Source organism: Garra rufa, chromosome 8 (assembly GCF_049309525.1).
Source record: "Garra rufa chromosome 8, GarRuf1.0, whole genome shotgun sequence".
Taxonomy (NCBI): domain Eukaryota; kingdom Metazoa; phylum Chordata; class Actinopteri; order Cypriniformes; family Cyprinidae; genus Garra; species Garra rufa.
The window spans coordinates 38,640,235-38,655,151 of NC_133368.1; the positions used below are offsets into that span (position 1 = coordinate 38,640,235).

At 36.4% G+C, this 14,917-nt stretch overlaps 1 protein-coding gene across 4 annotated transcripts in view; it reads left to right on the forward strand.

Annotated features, from left to right (window-relative positions):
• Positions 1–14,917, forward strand: part of nalcn (sodium leak channel, non-selective) — a 130,305-nt gene that overhangs the window by 15,748 nt on the left and 99,640 nt on the right. For all 4 annotated transcript variants that reach the window (XM_073845936.1, XM_073845937.1, XM_073845938.1 and 1 more), the window contains 4 exons: positions 4,704–4,855; positions 7,229–7,371; positions 9,149–9,253; positions 13,195–13,281. In XM_073845936.1, the coding sequence (XP_073702037.1) occupies positions 4,704–4,855; positions 7,229–7,371; positions 9,149–9,253; positions 13,195–13,281 (487 nt within the window). The remainder of the gene's footprint in view (positions 1–4,703; positions 4,856–7,228; positions 7,372–9,148; positions 9,254–13,194; positions 13,282–14,917) is intronic.

The window sequence follows — 14,917 nt, forward strand, 5'->3', positions numbered from 1 at the left end:
GCAACTGGCGATATCTCTAACTATTGTCGATACACGATACTATCGTCTCCAACCCTAACTTGGTGGTTCTTCAAGATCTTGACTGTAGTCTATTTCTAGAGGGTTTCTTTTTTCAATATAGTTAGAGTTAGTTTCATTTCTACAAATGGTGCAAACTCTGCTAGATTATAGATCAAAGATTCCCATTCCCCTGCCATTCTGTGATCGGCAGTGATCGGCAATCGGCAGATCATGATCTTGGTGATCGGTAATCGGTGATCGGCCCCAAAAATGCTGATCGGAGCATCTCTAGTATGTATACATGCAGGATTTTCATGCCTCATGCAAGTGGAAGTGTATTTCGGAAAAACTCATTGTTGATTATCTTGCAGAACTACCATATGTGTCCTTCACACAGAGTAGCAGAGATTTGAATCACACAGGGATTCAATGGAATAAATGTGCAAGGGAGTTTACCAGACTCATGTCTGTTGGGGATACATTTTTAGATTTGATGTCACAACGTTTTACTTTTCAGGTGCTTAAATATGGATGAGAACAGGCCTCATGACCTTGCCAATCATAAACTGTCACCTTGTTCAGAAACCGTCCCACACATTTCTCTCAATTACAAACATAGTCTACAGCATGTTATGCCTATGATAAAATCTCTTTTTCTGTCTCTGTGCAATTTAAATCATCATATTTACTAATAACACAGATATTTTTTATTCAAGTCATAAAAGAGGTTTTAATCAAAAGGCATGTCCATTTTCAAATAAAATGAATGATTCATGGTTGTGTTTGTTATCAGTTTGTTCACAGGGATGATCTTTTCGGCGGATTATTTATCACTGTATAATTAGAGCTATTTTGAATTGCCGTTGTGTCTCTGATTGGCCTTTGTGATACTGCAATCAATGATCCCCACTCATTTCGTAGTCCTTAATAAACAATTTGAAAGTATGTCTGGCTAGCCAATTTTAAAGCATTAATTTTCATTAGAGACATCAAGTGCCTCCTGAAGTAACACCTGTGGCCCAAACTAAAGCCATCTATGAGTGTGTGTGTGTGTGTGTGTGTGTGTGTGTGTGTGTGTGTGTGTGTGTGTGTGTGTGTGTGTGTGTGTGTGTGTGTGTGTGTGTGTGTGTTTGTGTGTGTGTGTGTTTGTGTGTGTTAGAATAGGTATGTTTTTTTTTTACCATCTTTTCAGAAATACCCTATAAGGTTCTAATAATGTTATCTGAAAGTGGGGGAAAAATAATTAGATCCCCTGCTGATTTTGTACGTTTCCTTCCTGACAAAGAAATAATCTTATTAAAATAGTCGGTAACACTTTACAATAAGGTGCATTAGTTAAACATTAGTTAATGTATTAACTAACATGAACTAACCATGAGCAATACATTTGTTACTGTATTTACTAATCTTTATTAACGTTAGTTAACGGAAATACAGTTGTTCATTGTTTGTTCATGTTAGTTCACACTGCATTAACTAATGTTAACAAAATTTTAATAATGTATTAGTAAATGTTGAAATTAACATTAACAAAGGTTAATAAATGCTGTATAAGTCCAATTCATTATTAGTTCATGTTAACTAATATGGTTAACTAATGTTAACTAATGAACCTTATTGTAAAGTGTTACCCAATAGTCTATAATTTTAATGGTAGGTTTATTTGAACAGTGAGAGACAGAATAACAACAACAACAACAACAACAACAACAAAAATCTAGAAAAATGCATTTCAAAAAAGTTATAAGTTGATTTGTATTTTAATGAGTGAAAAAAGTAGAACATGACTTAGTACTTAGTGGCAAAACCCTTGTTGGCAATCACAGAGGTCAGACATTTCTTGTAGTTGGCCACCAGGTTTGCACACATCTCAGGAGGGATTTTGTCCCACTCCTCTTTGCAGATCCTCTCCAAGTCATTAGAGTTTTGAGTTTTGTGTGAACTCAATCCTTTATGCGCCACAGTTGTCTTGTTCTCTTAGCAGAAAAACAGCCCCAAAGCATAATGTTTTACCCCAATGTTTGACGGTGGGGATGGTGTTCTTGGGGTCATACACTCTAAAAAGGATGTGTTAAAAACAACACAACCAAAATAAAGATACTTTTGTTATTTATAGGCTACACATAACGAATATTGTAAAATAGCGATAGCTAAAAAGGCAAGAAAAGCTTAAGTATCAGAGATTATGTTAGCATCTTAGGGCAATTTGCACAATACGTGGCACCACGAAGCTGTTCATTTTCAAAGAGAAAGACGCGCTGAACGACATGGACTTCCTCATGTGAAGCACTACAACGTGTCAATGATTAATTAAAAGCGATTCTGTTTACAATAAATCTAACGAAAGAAACTATAAAGCTTGTTAAAATAAGATCCCACCTCCGAGGTGTGCAGGCGCGGACGAAGCTCGCATCGCCATTCGTGAGGCAGTTTTCCGGCTACCACGTATATGTGCCAAATGCCCCTCGACCGTCTACAAACGATCACAAAAGACATTTTAAAAATGTATAATGGCAAATACAAACATTTCTCATACCATCACACATCGAAGTTATGTTCTGACAATGAAAACTTGAAGCAGGAGGAAATTTGCTTGTGTCAGAAGAAAAACGGCTCATGAAGTGATGCAAGCAGTAATGTGATTGGCTGATATTTAACACATATTGTGTTAGACACACTGTGTTGGATATTTTCTTTTTTCTTTTTCATTTTGAACACACATTTAACACAAAATAACATAAAATGTGCTAAAATAGACATAACACAAACAATGTGATAAAAATTAACTTTTTGAGAGTGTAGGCAGCATTCCTCCTCCTCCAAACACGGCGAGTTAAGTTGATGTCAAAGAGCTTGATTTTGGTCTCATCTGACCATAACACTTTCACCCAGTTCTCCTCTGAATCATTCAGTTGTGCATTGGCAAACTTCAAATGTTCATTAGCCTGTACATGTGCTTTCTTGAGCAGAGGGACCTTGCGGGCGCTGCAGGATTTTAGTCCAATTGTTTTCTTGGTGACTATTGTCCCAGCTGCCTTGAGATCATTGACAAGATCCTCCCGTGTAGTTCTGGGTTGATTCCTCACCGTTCTCATGATCACTGAAACTCCACGAGGTGAGATCTTGCATGGAGCCCCAGACCGAGGGAGATTGACAGCTAATTTGTGTTTCTTCCATTTACGAATAATTGCACCTACTGTTGTCACCTTCTCAGCAAGCTCCCTTTGAGAGAGTGCTCCTAATCTCAGCTTGTTACCTGTATAAAAGACGTCTGGGAGCCAGAAATCTTGCAGATCGATTGATAGGGGATCAAATACTTATTTCAAAATGTGTTTTCAGAATTCTGTTGTTGTTGTTGTTGTTGTTATTCTGTCTCTCACTGTTCAAATAAACCTATACCATTAAATTTATAAACTGATAATTTCTTTGTCATTGGGCGAACGTACAAAATCAGCAGGGGGTCAGTTTTTTCCCTCACTGTACATTTTTTTTCTATTTAGAATGCTAAATACTGTTCTTTTTTTATACAGCTCAGTTACCAAATAGAGCAGATATCGTCTATAACCTAAGCTGTACCTTTTGACACATAGTATTTAATGAGTTTTATGTTTAAAACAAGAAAAAAATTACCAATGACGATAATTTAATTTAATAGATACTGAATGTAAGTCTTCTCAAGTAAATGTTTTAATAAAATCTTGTTTTGCTACAATTAAGACAGAAATATAATGTGTGTGTGTATGTGTAAACAATTGTTTCTCTGCAATAAAGTGCCCCTATTATGCCATTTCCAGTATTGCCTTTCATGCAGTGTGTAATGTCTGCAAAGTTGCACAGCCGAAAATGCACAATAAATAAAGCCTAATCGAGTTGTTAGTAATTTGAATCCCTCTTACATGTGCCTACACATCACAGGGTAAAACATTTGCACAATGGCCGCCTATGGGCTTGTCGTTTCTGACATGCGCTGTACACGGTACACCTATCACAACATACTGGGGCATCTGACCAATCAGAGCAGAGTAGCAGAGCAGCGGTTTAGAGAGACTGAATCTTTGAACTGCTTGTAATGAATCGTTTGAGAATCACTGGAAAATTAGCTGATATTAAATGCATATTTTGAGAAAATGAAAGCGTTTTTTGACCTTGCAGCCATGTAAACCTGTTGTAGGTTTTAGACTCCTAAAAAAATATTAAGATCTTTAAAAATGGCATAACAGGGCAAATGTAGGGCAAATGTGAACTCAAAAATTATTTAGCTGTTTAGCTGGCATTACTAAATCTTGATTCCCAGCATGCTTTTCATGGAACTTAATGTGAAGAGTAAAAATGTAATTATTTTGTGTTTTAAAGAGCTAGACGAGAAAAGGGTGAAATTTGTTATTGTTTAATATTTTGGGTGTATTGATAAAAATATTAATTTAAGCAATTAATATTGTAAATAATATATAGTATTACATATTTAATATTTATTTATTTATTTAAACTCCTGTGTCCTGTACAGGGCAATTAGAATCACACCTGTTAGTAAATACGGTTGTCAGTCCCAAATGCAGACTGTGTAAATGTTGCCAGAGAGGAGCGGGATAACACTGCTAGTCTGTGAGAAAACACCAGATGGCCTGTTACAATATAATGGTTAATTTGATCAGATTTAACATTTGATGATGATTCTTTGAAAACACACTTTGGTCTTTTTCCAGTAATGTGACATGGAACAGCCTTGCGATCCCTGATACACACTGTTCTCCAAACGGGGAGGGTTATCAGTGTCCGGCGGGATTTAAGTGTGTGGATCTGGAAGACTTGGGACTCAGCAGACAGGAACTTGGATACAGTGGCTTCAATGAGCTTGGTGAGTCATGATAAAATGAGATTTGAAATTTTGTGTGTTTTTTATTATTAGATTTATTTAGCTAAATTTGTTCAGCTGTTGCTGAAAATCTAATATTATGCATATAAATAATATGAATTATTCCCTCAAACCCAGATTGGACACCACTGGCATACACTAAAACCATTATCCCTGGCCTTTTTACTAGGAAATGTGAACTTGCTTAGTTTAGTTTTAGCTGTCTGTAGAAAATTATACCTTCTCTGCCCTATGTAATTATTTACAGTGATCAAGAGCAATTATGCCTTTTTTTGACTAAGCGTGATTAATTGTAGCATTGTTGGCTGAAGCATTTTCAGTTGATCTATGCATTATGTGAAAGCAAACAGAAACATATAAATGCCCTCTGTTGCTGCATTTAGGAAATGTAATATTTTCAGCAAAGCTTATATATCAAAGCATCATGAAGGCAGCTTCACAAATAGACCAGTTTATTTAAGCACCTTGATCTGTACGAAGCAGCATGCCACATTTTTATCGCTCCCATTTGAGATAAATCCACTAGAAAGGTACACAGAGCAGTGCCACTAATCTCCAAATAGCCATGAAGGGAGGCTTTTCCCTTAAAAAAATAACAGTTGTGGCTTTGAACCGCTGACTTACAAAACATTGCGATCTACGAAAGGGCCCTTCTTCGTCCTCTTTATAGAGTTCAGTACACAGATAAGTCATGTGTAAGTCAACCAGAACCGCTCCTGCATCAGTGATCTGTCGTCTATTCATCCGTGTTCACAGTGCAGCCTCAACAACAATGCCTTTTTTGGGCTTCCAAGATTCAGGGATGCAGAAACATAAAGTATGATTGGGAAAAAGTCCAATGTCAGGGTGAATATGTTTTCGTTTTCTGCTGATCCAGTTGGGCTACCAACATTTTCACTAACAGCACCACAAAATTAAGTCTCATGTTTACAATAAATCCTGTTACTCAAGTTATTGTAAAAAATTTATGGAAAATAAAAATAACTACAGATACACATTTGGTCTCAATCTAGCTTAAAGGAATAGTTCAATCAAAAATGAAAATTCTGTCATTAATTACTCATGAAAGACCTTTCTTCATCTTTGGAACACAAATTAAGATATTTTTGATGAAATCCGAGAGCAATTATTTTAATGCATCTATTTTCTTTACATCAAATCTCTATTTTTTTGCTGGCTTTTTAAATTAAATCGGAGTGGTAGGAATATAGTCAAATCTTTTGGAATATTAGTATTTAAGGATTGCTGAGCTATTGTCATTTTTTCATAGAAATTAAAGTCTTGGTAAACTCTCTTAGGCCATTCAGGATAAAATGGGAATAGAGTTTCTTTTTCCCGTTTGCTAGGCATCTCTGGACACAATGATTTATCTCTAAGTGATTTTTAATGGGAGTCTTTAGTTTGCCAAGTGCATTTCCCTGTAATTCATCCAGGGAAAGACTCTGTTACTGTTTATATTGAAGTATGTGCTTTATCTAATGTGGATTACATATCGATTTAACACAGTTTTGTGACAAAGCCAAGTGAAGTAATGTGTTTCATTAATATAGGTCCCTGTAAAGAATATGTTGTATGGATGGTGAAGCTAACCTTTACAGGGCTCTGCCAGTGTCCTTGGCCCATTCTGCCCCTGGACCTGGTGGGAAATGGCAGGAAGCAGAACTGAGTGGCATGCTTCCTGCTGGCCTTTGGCAGCCATATCGCAGCACGGCATCATGGGTCACCATGAGTGCAGAGATAACATCAGTGAGGGCTTGGAACTAGAGAGCATTTCATACACTGTGTGTATAAAATAACTCATTTGTTTAAGCCATAGAAGCTGTTGTATATTGTATATTTTAACATACATTACACAGGGTTTGGAACAGTTTTAAGGGTTGGCTAAATAAGTATCAAAGCTGTAAATAACAACAGACTATTCATTTAAGTTCCTTGAGGATTTGTCCTCTTTCCTCTCGTTTTTTATGAAAAAATACACTTGTATGATAAAAAAGACATAATGTAACAAAGCCATGAAAGCGTTTTGTCCTTGAGTGTGTAGTTCTTCATTTAGCCTAGTTCCTTTGATACACAGATACTGTTACACTCCAGCACAACATGGAATCAAAGAGTACTTCAGAAGTAAGGATAACCATCTCATTCAGCTGCTTGGAGAGAGAGTAACGCATAGCTGAGTAATAGGAAGCACCTGACAAGGTTCACTAATGCCAAGACTGTGTTTATGTCTGAATATTTGTGTCTCAGTGCCCAGTCAGACCACTCTGGGGGCACAAGAATATCTCAGATACAGGCTTCTCCCCCTCCTCTGTCTTTTCGCGTCCCCGTCATGACCCTTCTTGTTGTCTACTCTTGCAGGCACCAGTATATTCACGGTATATGAGGCCGCGTCTCAGGAGGGATGGGTCTTCATCATGTATCGAGCCATTGACAGCTTCCCACGCTGGCGCTCGTATTTCTACTTCATCACGCTCATCTTCTTCCTCGCCTGGCTGGTCAAGGTGGAAAAATCCTTTTCTTCTCACACCAGCGATTTGCAAAAACTTATTCATAATCTGCACATGGGTGGTTCTTCATTTCTAAACATAGAAAACTGACGGTTATTCTAGAAGTCTAAGTTATCTTTTGGGTGTTACATTTTTTTAATTGAGTGTGGTTTTTGTGTGCATACACTACCAGTTAGAAGTTTGTGGACAGTAATCTTTTTAAAAGCTTTTGAAATAAGTAACTCACCAAAGCTGAATTTAATTAATCAAAAATACAGTAAAACTGAAATATTATTACACTTTTAAAAAACTGCTTTCAGATCATTTTAATACTTTTTTTAAATGTAATTTATTTCTGTGATGGCAAAGCTGAATTTTCAGATGTACATGATCCTTCAGAGATCATTATATGTATATTATATATATTAAATCAAATGAAATCTGCATATATATATATATATATATATATATATATATATATATATATATATGTATATGTGTGTGTGACCCTGGACCACAAAATCAGTCTTAAGTAGCATGGGTATATTTGTAGCAATAGCCAAAAATACATTGTATGGGTCAAAATTATCTATTTTTTTATGCCAAAAATCATTAGCATATTAAGTAAAGATCATGTTCCATAAAGAGAATTTTGTAAATTTTCTACCATAAATATATAAAAACTTGATTTTTGATTAGTAATATGCATTGCTAAGAACTTCATTTGGACAACTTTTAAGGAAACTTTCAATGGAAAGCTTATTTGCTCAGCTTTCAGATGACGTAAGAATCTCAATTTCGACAAATTTACACTTATGACTGGTTTCCATATATATATATATATATATATATATATATATATATATATATATATATATATATATATTAATGGGAGTGTTTAGTTTACCTAATGCACTTCCCTGTAATTCATATATATATATATATATATATATATATATATATATATATATATATATATATAAAATTTTATATTGAGAAATATTATTTCAATTTAAAATAACTGTTTTCTATGTGAATATATTTTAAAATGTAATTTATTCGTGTGATACAATGCTGAATTTTCAGCATCATTACTCCAGTCTTCTGTGTCAAATGATCCTTCAGAAATTATTCTAATATGCTGATTTATTATCAGTGTTGAAAACAGTTGTTGCTGCTTATTATTTTGTTGGAACCTGTGTTTTTTTTTCTCCCCAGGATTTTTTAACAAATAAAAAGTTGAAAAGAAAAGCATTTATTTAAAATAGAAATCTTTTGTAACAATATAAACTACCGTCTAAAAGTTTTGAATAAATGCAGTTCTTTTTAACCTTTTATTTATCAAAAATCCTGAAAAAAGAATCACAGGTTCAAAAAAAAAATTAAGCAGCACAACTATTTCCAACATTGATAATAACAGTAATTAATCAGCATACTATATATGTTATATACAGTAGTGTGCAGATTTAAAATATTTCTTATTATTATAAAAAGTGAAAACAGTTGTTATTTCTTTGTTTCAGGATTCTTTGATGTATAGAAAGTTTGAAATAAAAGTTTAATTAAAAGAATTTGTGGCTATCGATTACCACAGAAAATTTAGACAGAATTGAACCTCATTAAATATTAAAGACAAAGCTATATATGACATATTGTAAGTATTTTATCATTAAAACAGATCTGTGTTCAAACGTTTTACTTACATGTCTGGCAACAAGCAAAAGCAATCAGTGAAATCATAGTTTCTGGGCATTTATTAACTTTTTATGATTTCTTTTACTTGTGTTCCCAGAATGTGTTCATCGCTGTGATTATAGAAACATTTGCTGAGATCAGAGTGCAGTTCCAGCAGATGTGGGGTTCACGGAGCAGCACCACGTCAACAGCTACTACACAGGTAAACCAAACACGCTTACACACATGTGCACTAAAAGCAAGCTTTGGTGTATGATTCATTTCCCACATTTGTTAATCTCTTTGATCAATATGGGCAGATGTAATTAAACCACATGAAGCAAAAATATCAAAAGCTTCAATATCAGCATTTATGATTATTAAGCACAGACCTATACACACCAACGCAGACATCTGAAGGAATTCTTCCCATAATTCCCTGGAGGCTGTGAGTCTGGCTTCCCTGGCCTTCAGCAGGCAGGATACACCCGACAGCAAGCTGTTTTTTTAAATAAATTTGGCTGCTTGTCAGGTGGGGGCCCCGGACGGCACAGAGAAATCTGATTGGGCGGCTGGCAGACTCAAGGGTGAGTCATAGAGGAACGTTGCTGAAAGTGCAACAGACCGAAAGAGAGGAAAAGACAGAGTGTGTGTGTGTGTGTGTGTGTGTTTGCGGTTCTGTCATTCAGCCTAAATTTGATGTGACTGATCAACTGAAAGGAGAGAGAGAATCAATTAACCCTAAATGCTCTTGCTTTCCTGCCTGCAATCCTCTCCTGTGGGGAAACCTGTCCTGTTGATTTTATACAACCATCGCCTACCTAATGTTTGGTGAGAAATTCACACTAACCAAGCTAATGGTGCAAATGCACAGAAAATCTGGAACGGGGGCGTGGTGTGAAAAGTTGTGTGTGTAATTGTGTGAACTGAAGCATAGTGTCTCCCTGACTGCGCCAGCCATGGTGCCAGAGCCAGTCCTGGAGCAGAGCCTTGGAGATTGGCATTGAATGGAGCTGGCAACACTTTTGGCAGCACAGGATTGACCTGACCACCATTATTCAAGTCTTATGGCTGTAGAAGTGCCCTCTGGGAAAAAGAAGGACTATAGCACACAATATTTATTCCAGCACTACTTTAATAGGGTGGCTCTCGTGAAGAAATATCTGATGCACATGACCTCAAAATAAAAATAACAAAAAACAAATCATGAAGAAAGCGAAGGATCCCTGATTATCATTACTGTAATCCAAAATAAATCTTTTTTGTCGTTTTTATTTTAATACATTTTAAAATGCCATTTATTCCTGTGATAGCAAAGCTGAATTTTCAGCATCATTACTTCAGTCTTCAGTGACACATGATCCTTCAGAAATTATTCTAATATGCTAAATTTGGTGCTCAATAAGCATTTCTTATTATTATCATTGATAATTCTTTGATAAATAGAATGTTTGAAAGAACAGCATTTATTTAAAGTAAATTTTTCTATCAATCTAAAAGTCTTTACTGCCACTTTTGATCAATTATTTTGGTCAGTCTTTGTTAAAGAAGTATTAATTACTACCAGAAAAATCTTACTGACCCCACATTTTTATATATACACTATATAGACAAAAGGATTGGGACACACCTCTTAATTGTTGAATTCAGGTGACCCATTACCACAGATGTATAAAACCAAACCATGCAGTCTGCATTTACAAGAATTTGTGAAAAGAAATTGGTCATTCTGAGGAGCTCAGTGAATTCAAGCGTGGTACTGTGATAGGATGCCACCTTTGCAAGGAGTTACCTGGAGTTATGCCAGCATTACCTGTCTGACTGCATTGTGCCAACTGTAAAGTTTGGTGGAGTAGTAATAATGGTATGGAGCTATTTTTCAGGGATTGGGTTATGCTTCTTAGTTCCAGTGAAAGGAAATCTTAATGCTTCAGCCTACCAAGACATTTTGAACAATGCTGTGCTTCCAACTTTGTGGAAAGAGTTTGGGGAAGTCACTTTTCTTGTCCCAGCATGACTGGGTAAAAGTTGGATGAATTCGGAAGAACTGGCCTGGACAGAGCTCTGACCTCAAAACTGCCGAACACTTTTGTGTCAGCCAGGCTGTCTCATCCAAAATAAGTGTCTGACCTGACAAATGCTCTATTGGATGAATGGACAAAAATGTACACAGAAACGCTCCAAAATCTTGTGGAGTCTTCTGTTGGAGTCTTAGAACCATAAATGTTTGTCTAGTCATTACATTTGAAAATATATATATGATAATAAAATATCAAATAAAAATGTAATGAGTAAGAAATGATAATAGTATGGCCACGGATTCTTAAAATAGAATACAGTTCCACTGCAAATCTACAGTAAAGCTTTCCAAAAGCAATAAGGCAAATCTCATTCTGAGGACACAAAGTTGAATTGTCTTCAGCAACATACAATTTTTAAAGCCCATTTCCATTTATGAAACTTTGAATCGATTCCTTATCTGTAATGTCTGCAGCGGAAACAGTATAATGTAGTCCTTTGCTCTTGGTCTAGGTAAGGCTATTCAAAGGGGCTGACACTTCACCAGGAATGTGTGAAAGTTAATTTGCACTGGCTTTTTCTACCCATTCAACCACAAAAAAAAAAAGATTTGTACAAAAAATTTACATTGGTACTGACATAGTTTTTTTACACTTATCTCTGGGTAAACTTTCATTTTAAATGTCAAGGTTTAAAAAAAATACTAACCGTTGACTGTAGTGAAGAGGTTATATAATGTTTGTAAAATTTAGGGCACATGTTTATTAGAGCAGGTCGCAATGTAATAACCCCATAAATATGCAAATAAGAATGATAACCCAAGATTTATGAATATACAGTGTGAAATGTCAAATCCTGACTACACAGGATTAAAAATGACCCTGAGTTAACAAATTCAAGTGTGAAAATGTTCCCATAGAACTGTAGACAGTACTGTGACCTTGAAAACAAAAAAGCCTTTCTGTGTCTTCATTTTAATTACGTTGAAATGTCTTATTGAAGAAGAATCTCTTAGGGTACATAGAACCTTGGTTTATTGAGCGTTAGACAATACGACTTGGAATGATGCCTTTAATCTGAAAGAAGTAAGAAGAAAATAAGGTTCTCCTGGGGCCTGATGATACTCTGTGCCAAGATTTGCACCATCCCTTTTGTGACTGTCTTATAAAAAATAATATAATTCAATAAGGCCCCTTAAGAAGATTACCACATGAATGGCAAAGTTATAATTACAAGACTATGAGGGGAAACTTTTTAAAATATCTATTTATGTAGGTAACCTTTTTAATCTGTCAGAGCTGAAGGGGCATTGTGAGCTTAATGACTGTTATTTCTCATGGGTTTAATTGGTTATCTATTCTTCTGAACTGATAAAAGACAGACATAAGTGGAACAGCAGCAGTGCACATTAGGAACAGCCATGAGCACACTTTCACTTCTATGCTGACGGGTGGGGATGCGAACAATGGGAGGGGGCACAAAATTCGGTCTGAAGCTGGATATATATTAATGTGGAACATAGATGTGCATGTCATGTAACTCATCCCACACCTTTTGTGTTGTGGACATGAATAATACATCAAATTTTGTGGTTTGTTAAGAAGAGGTGGGCTATTAGTTTTTTAAACAATCCATTTTATTTAGATTTTCACACGGCGGACAATAAAAAGGCTTCAAGTACAAAGCCGTCTGACAGTTCTGGGCTGTGTACATATGGATATGGGTAGCCTCTGTTGTTTGCCAGATTCAAGGTGCCTGCTGTATCATCGCCTCCCTCCTCTAGTCCCTGCTGTCTCCGCCGCTGTCTCCTCGTATCTGTCATGGTGAAGTCATGGTGCATTTAGATTCTGAAATGTGAATAGATGCTCGCTGGATCATGAAGCCAATTTCTTGTGACCTTGCCTGTGTTTATAAAATGGTTATGAAGTTGGTGGAGAATTTTGTTGAGTATCATGTAATTGCCAGTTGTTTTCAAGAATGTCAATTGTTTTTGGTTTTCCCCAACTTGTTTGTTATTAAATATGCATTTTGAAGGCATTTCAATGTTTTTTTGTGTAGTAACTGACCAAACCGCCAATCATTCACAATTGTTAACAATTTGCCCTCTCTTTCTCCTTTCTTTTCCGTCTCTCCTCCTGGTGGCAGATGTTTCACGAGGACGCGTCTGGAGGATGGCAGCTCGTGGCGGTGGACGTGAATAAACCACATGGCCGGGCGCCTGCTTGCCTCCAGGTACCAGACATGCGATTTAATGGCACTGAAGCCCCCGACCGTCAGCACACCCTCAGTATTGCCTGACTGCCACATCTAATGCCACACTGCTGTGTGGGAGTGCAAGAAATGTGCTGCAGGCGGCCTGAACGCAATAGCCACATTTAGATTTCGCTCAAACTAGCTGGTATGTTTTTGACAGAGTATGAATAGACTGTGGAATGAACACAGCAAAGTTTGCCTTCCCCCCTTTTGTGAGCTCAATTTAGCACATGCACAACACACAAACTTACATACCCACATATTCAGATCGTTCTTATGCTTAATATCTCTGCAGAAGCACACAAGTTTCCTGTTGTTATTTTTTTTCGCTCTTATTTTACCTTAAAGGGGTCATCGGATGCCCATTTTCCACAAGTTCATATGATTCTTTAGGGTCTTAATGAAAAGTCTATAATATACTTTGGTTAAAAATTCTCAATAGAAGTGTAAAAAAACACCTTTTTACCTGGTCAAAATCAGCTCTGCAAAAAAAACCTCATTTAATGCATGGTCCTTTAAATGCAAATGAGCTCTGCTTGCCCCACCCCTTTCTGCTGTGGGATTATGAGCTGTAATGTTTACTTTAGCCACATTTAGCTTCATTTACCCGCATTTAGCCACGTTTAGTGGCGAAACTTGTCAACAAGCACATTATTAAGAAAGGCCATTTGGAAAGATGGATAAAAACCCTTATACTCACTTCTGCTGTCTGTGTGTCGTCACACCGACAAGAAGCTGAGAATGACCTGATTTTAAAAAGGGGATATTACTTTTAAAGATTAAAAACTGGGAGGATTTGTCTTCAAATTGGGTGGATTTTTGTCATTGTAGGGTGGTTGTGTACACAAACTGCCAACACACATTAATGTTCAAACAACATGTAAAAGTGAGTTTTGCATCCGATGACCCCTTTAAATCAACATGAAATCAATACCGACCCCATTTATACTTCCCATTCACCATGTTCTTGGTCTTATTCTAAAATAGATTTGGAAATGCAAAGCTAACTTTAATAGACAAAAACTCTTTTGAAATAATGTGCGAATGTAATTTTTAAGCATTTTGACACTGACATTACAGAGAAGTAATGAATTGGATTTAAATGGTCAAAGAATAGAGTGGGCTTTTGATGGTTGATAATACCATAATACCATAAAGGACAGCATCTGGAGAGAGTGTAATGGCACTTAACTTTAAAAACAAGTCCTGACTTTTAGATCTGCCTACACAGAGGGAAAGAGGTTTCTAAGTGAAAATTGGTCCTTAGCAGAGTCACAGAAGTTAATATTCAAAAATACAATGTAATGCATCATATTTGGGTTAAGGTTTGACAGTGTAATCCTGGTGAAAAGCTTGCGTTTTGTTCTAACATGGCTTTTCAACTGAGTAGAGAGCATTTGAAAATATTCAGTGCGAGTAAAAAAGACCAAAGACTGGCATTTAATGACATTTCGGGGGCCAGGTTTCTGTGAGGTGAACCCATCAGGTAAAGGAAAGCTTTTGTATTTCCTCAGAGAGGGGCAAAGGTTACAGGGGGTTGGATGGGGTGAGCAAGAGAGAGAACACAGCAAGTGGGTGGAGGTGTAGTTCATCATAGACTTCAATCACAATGGCT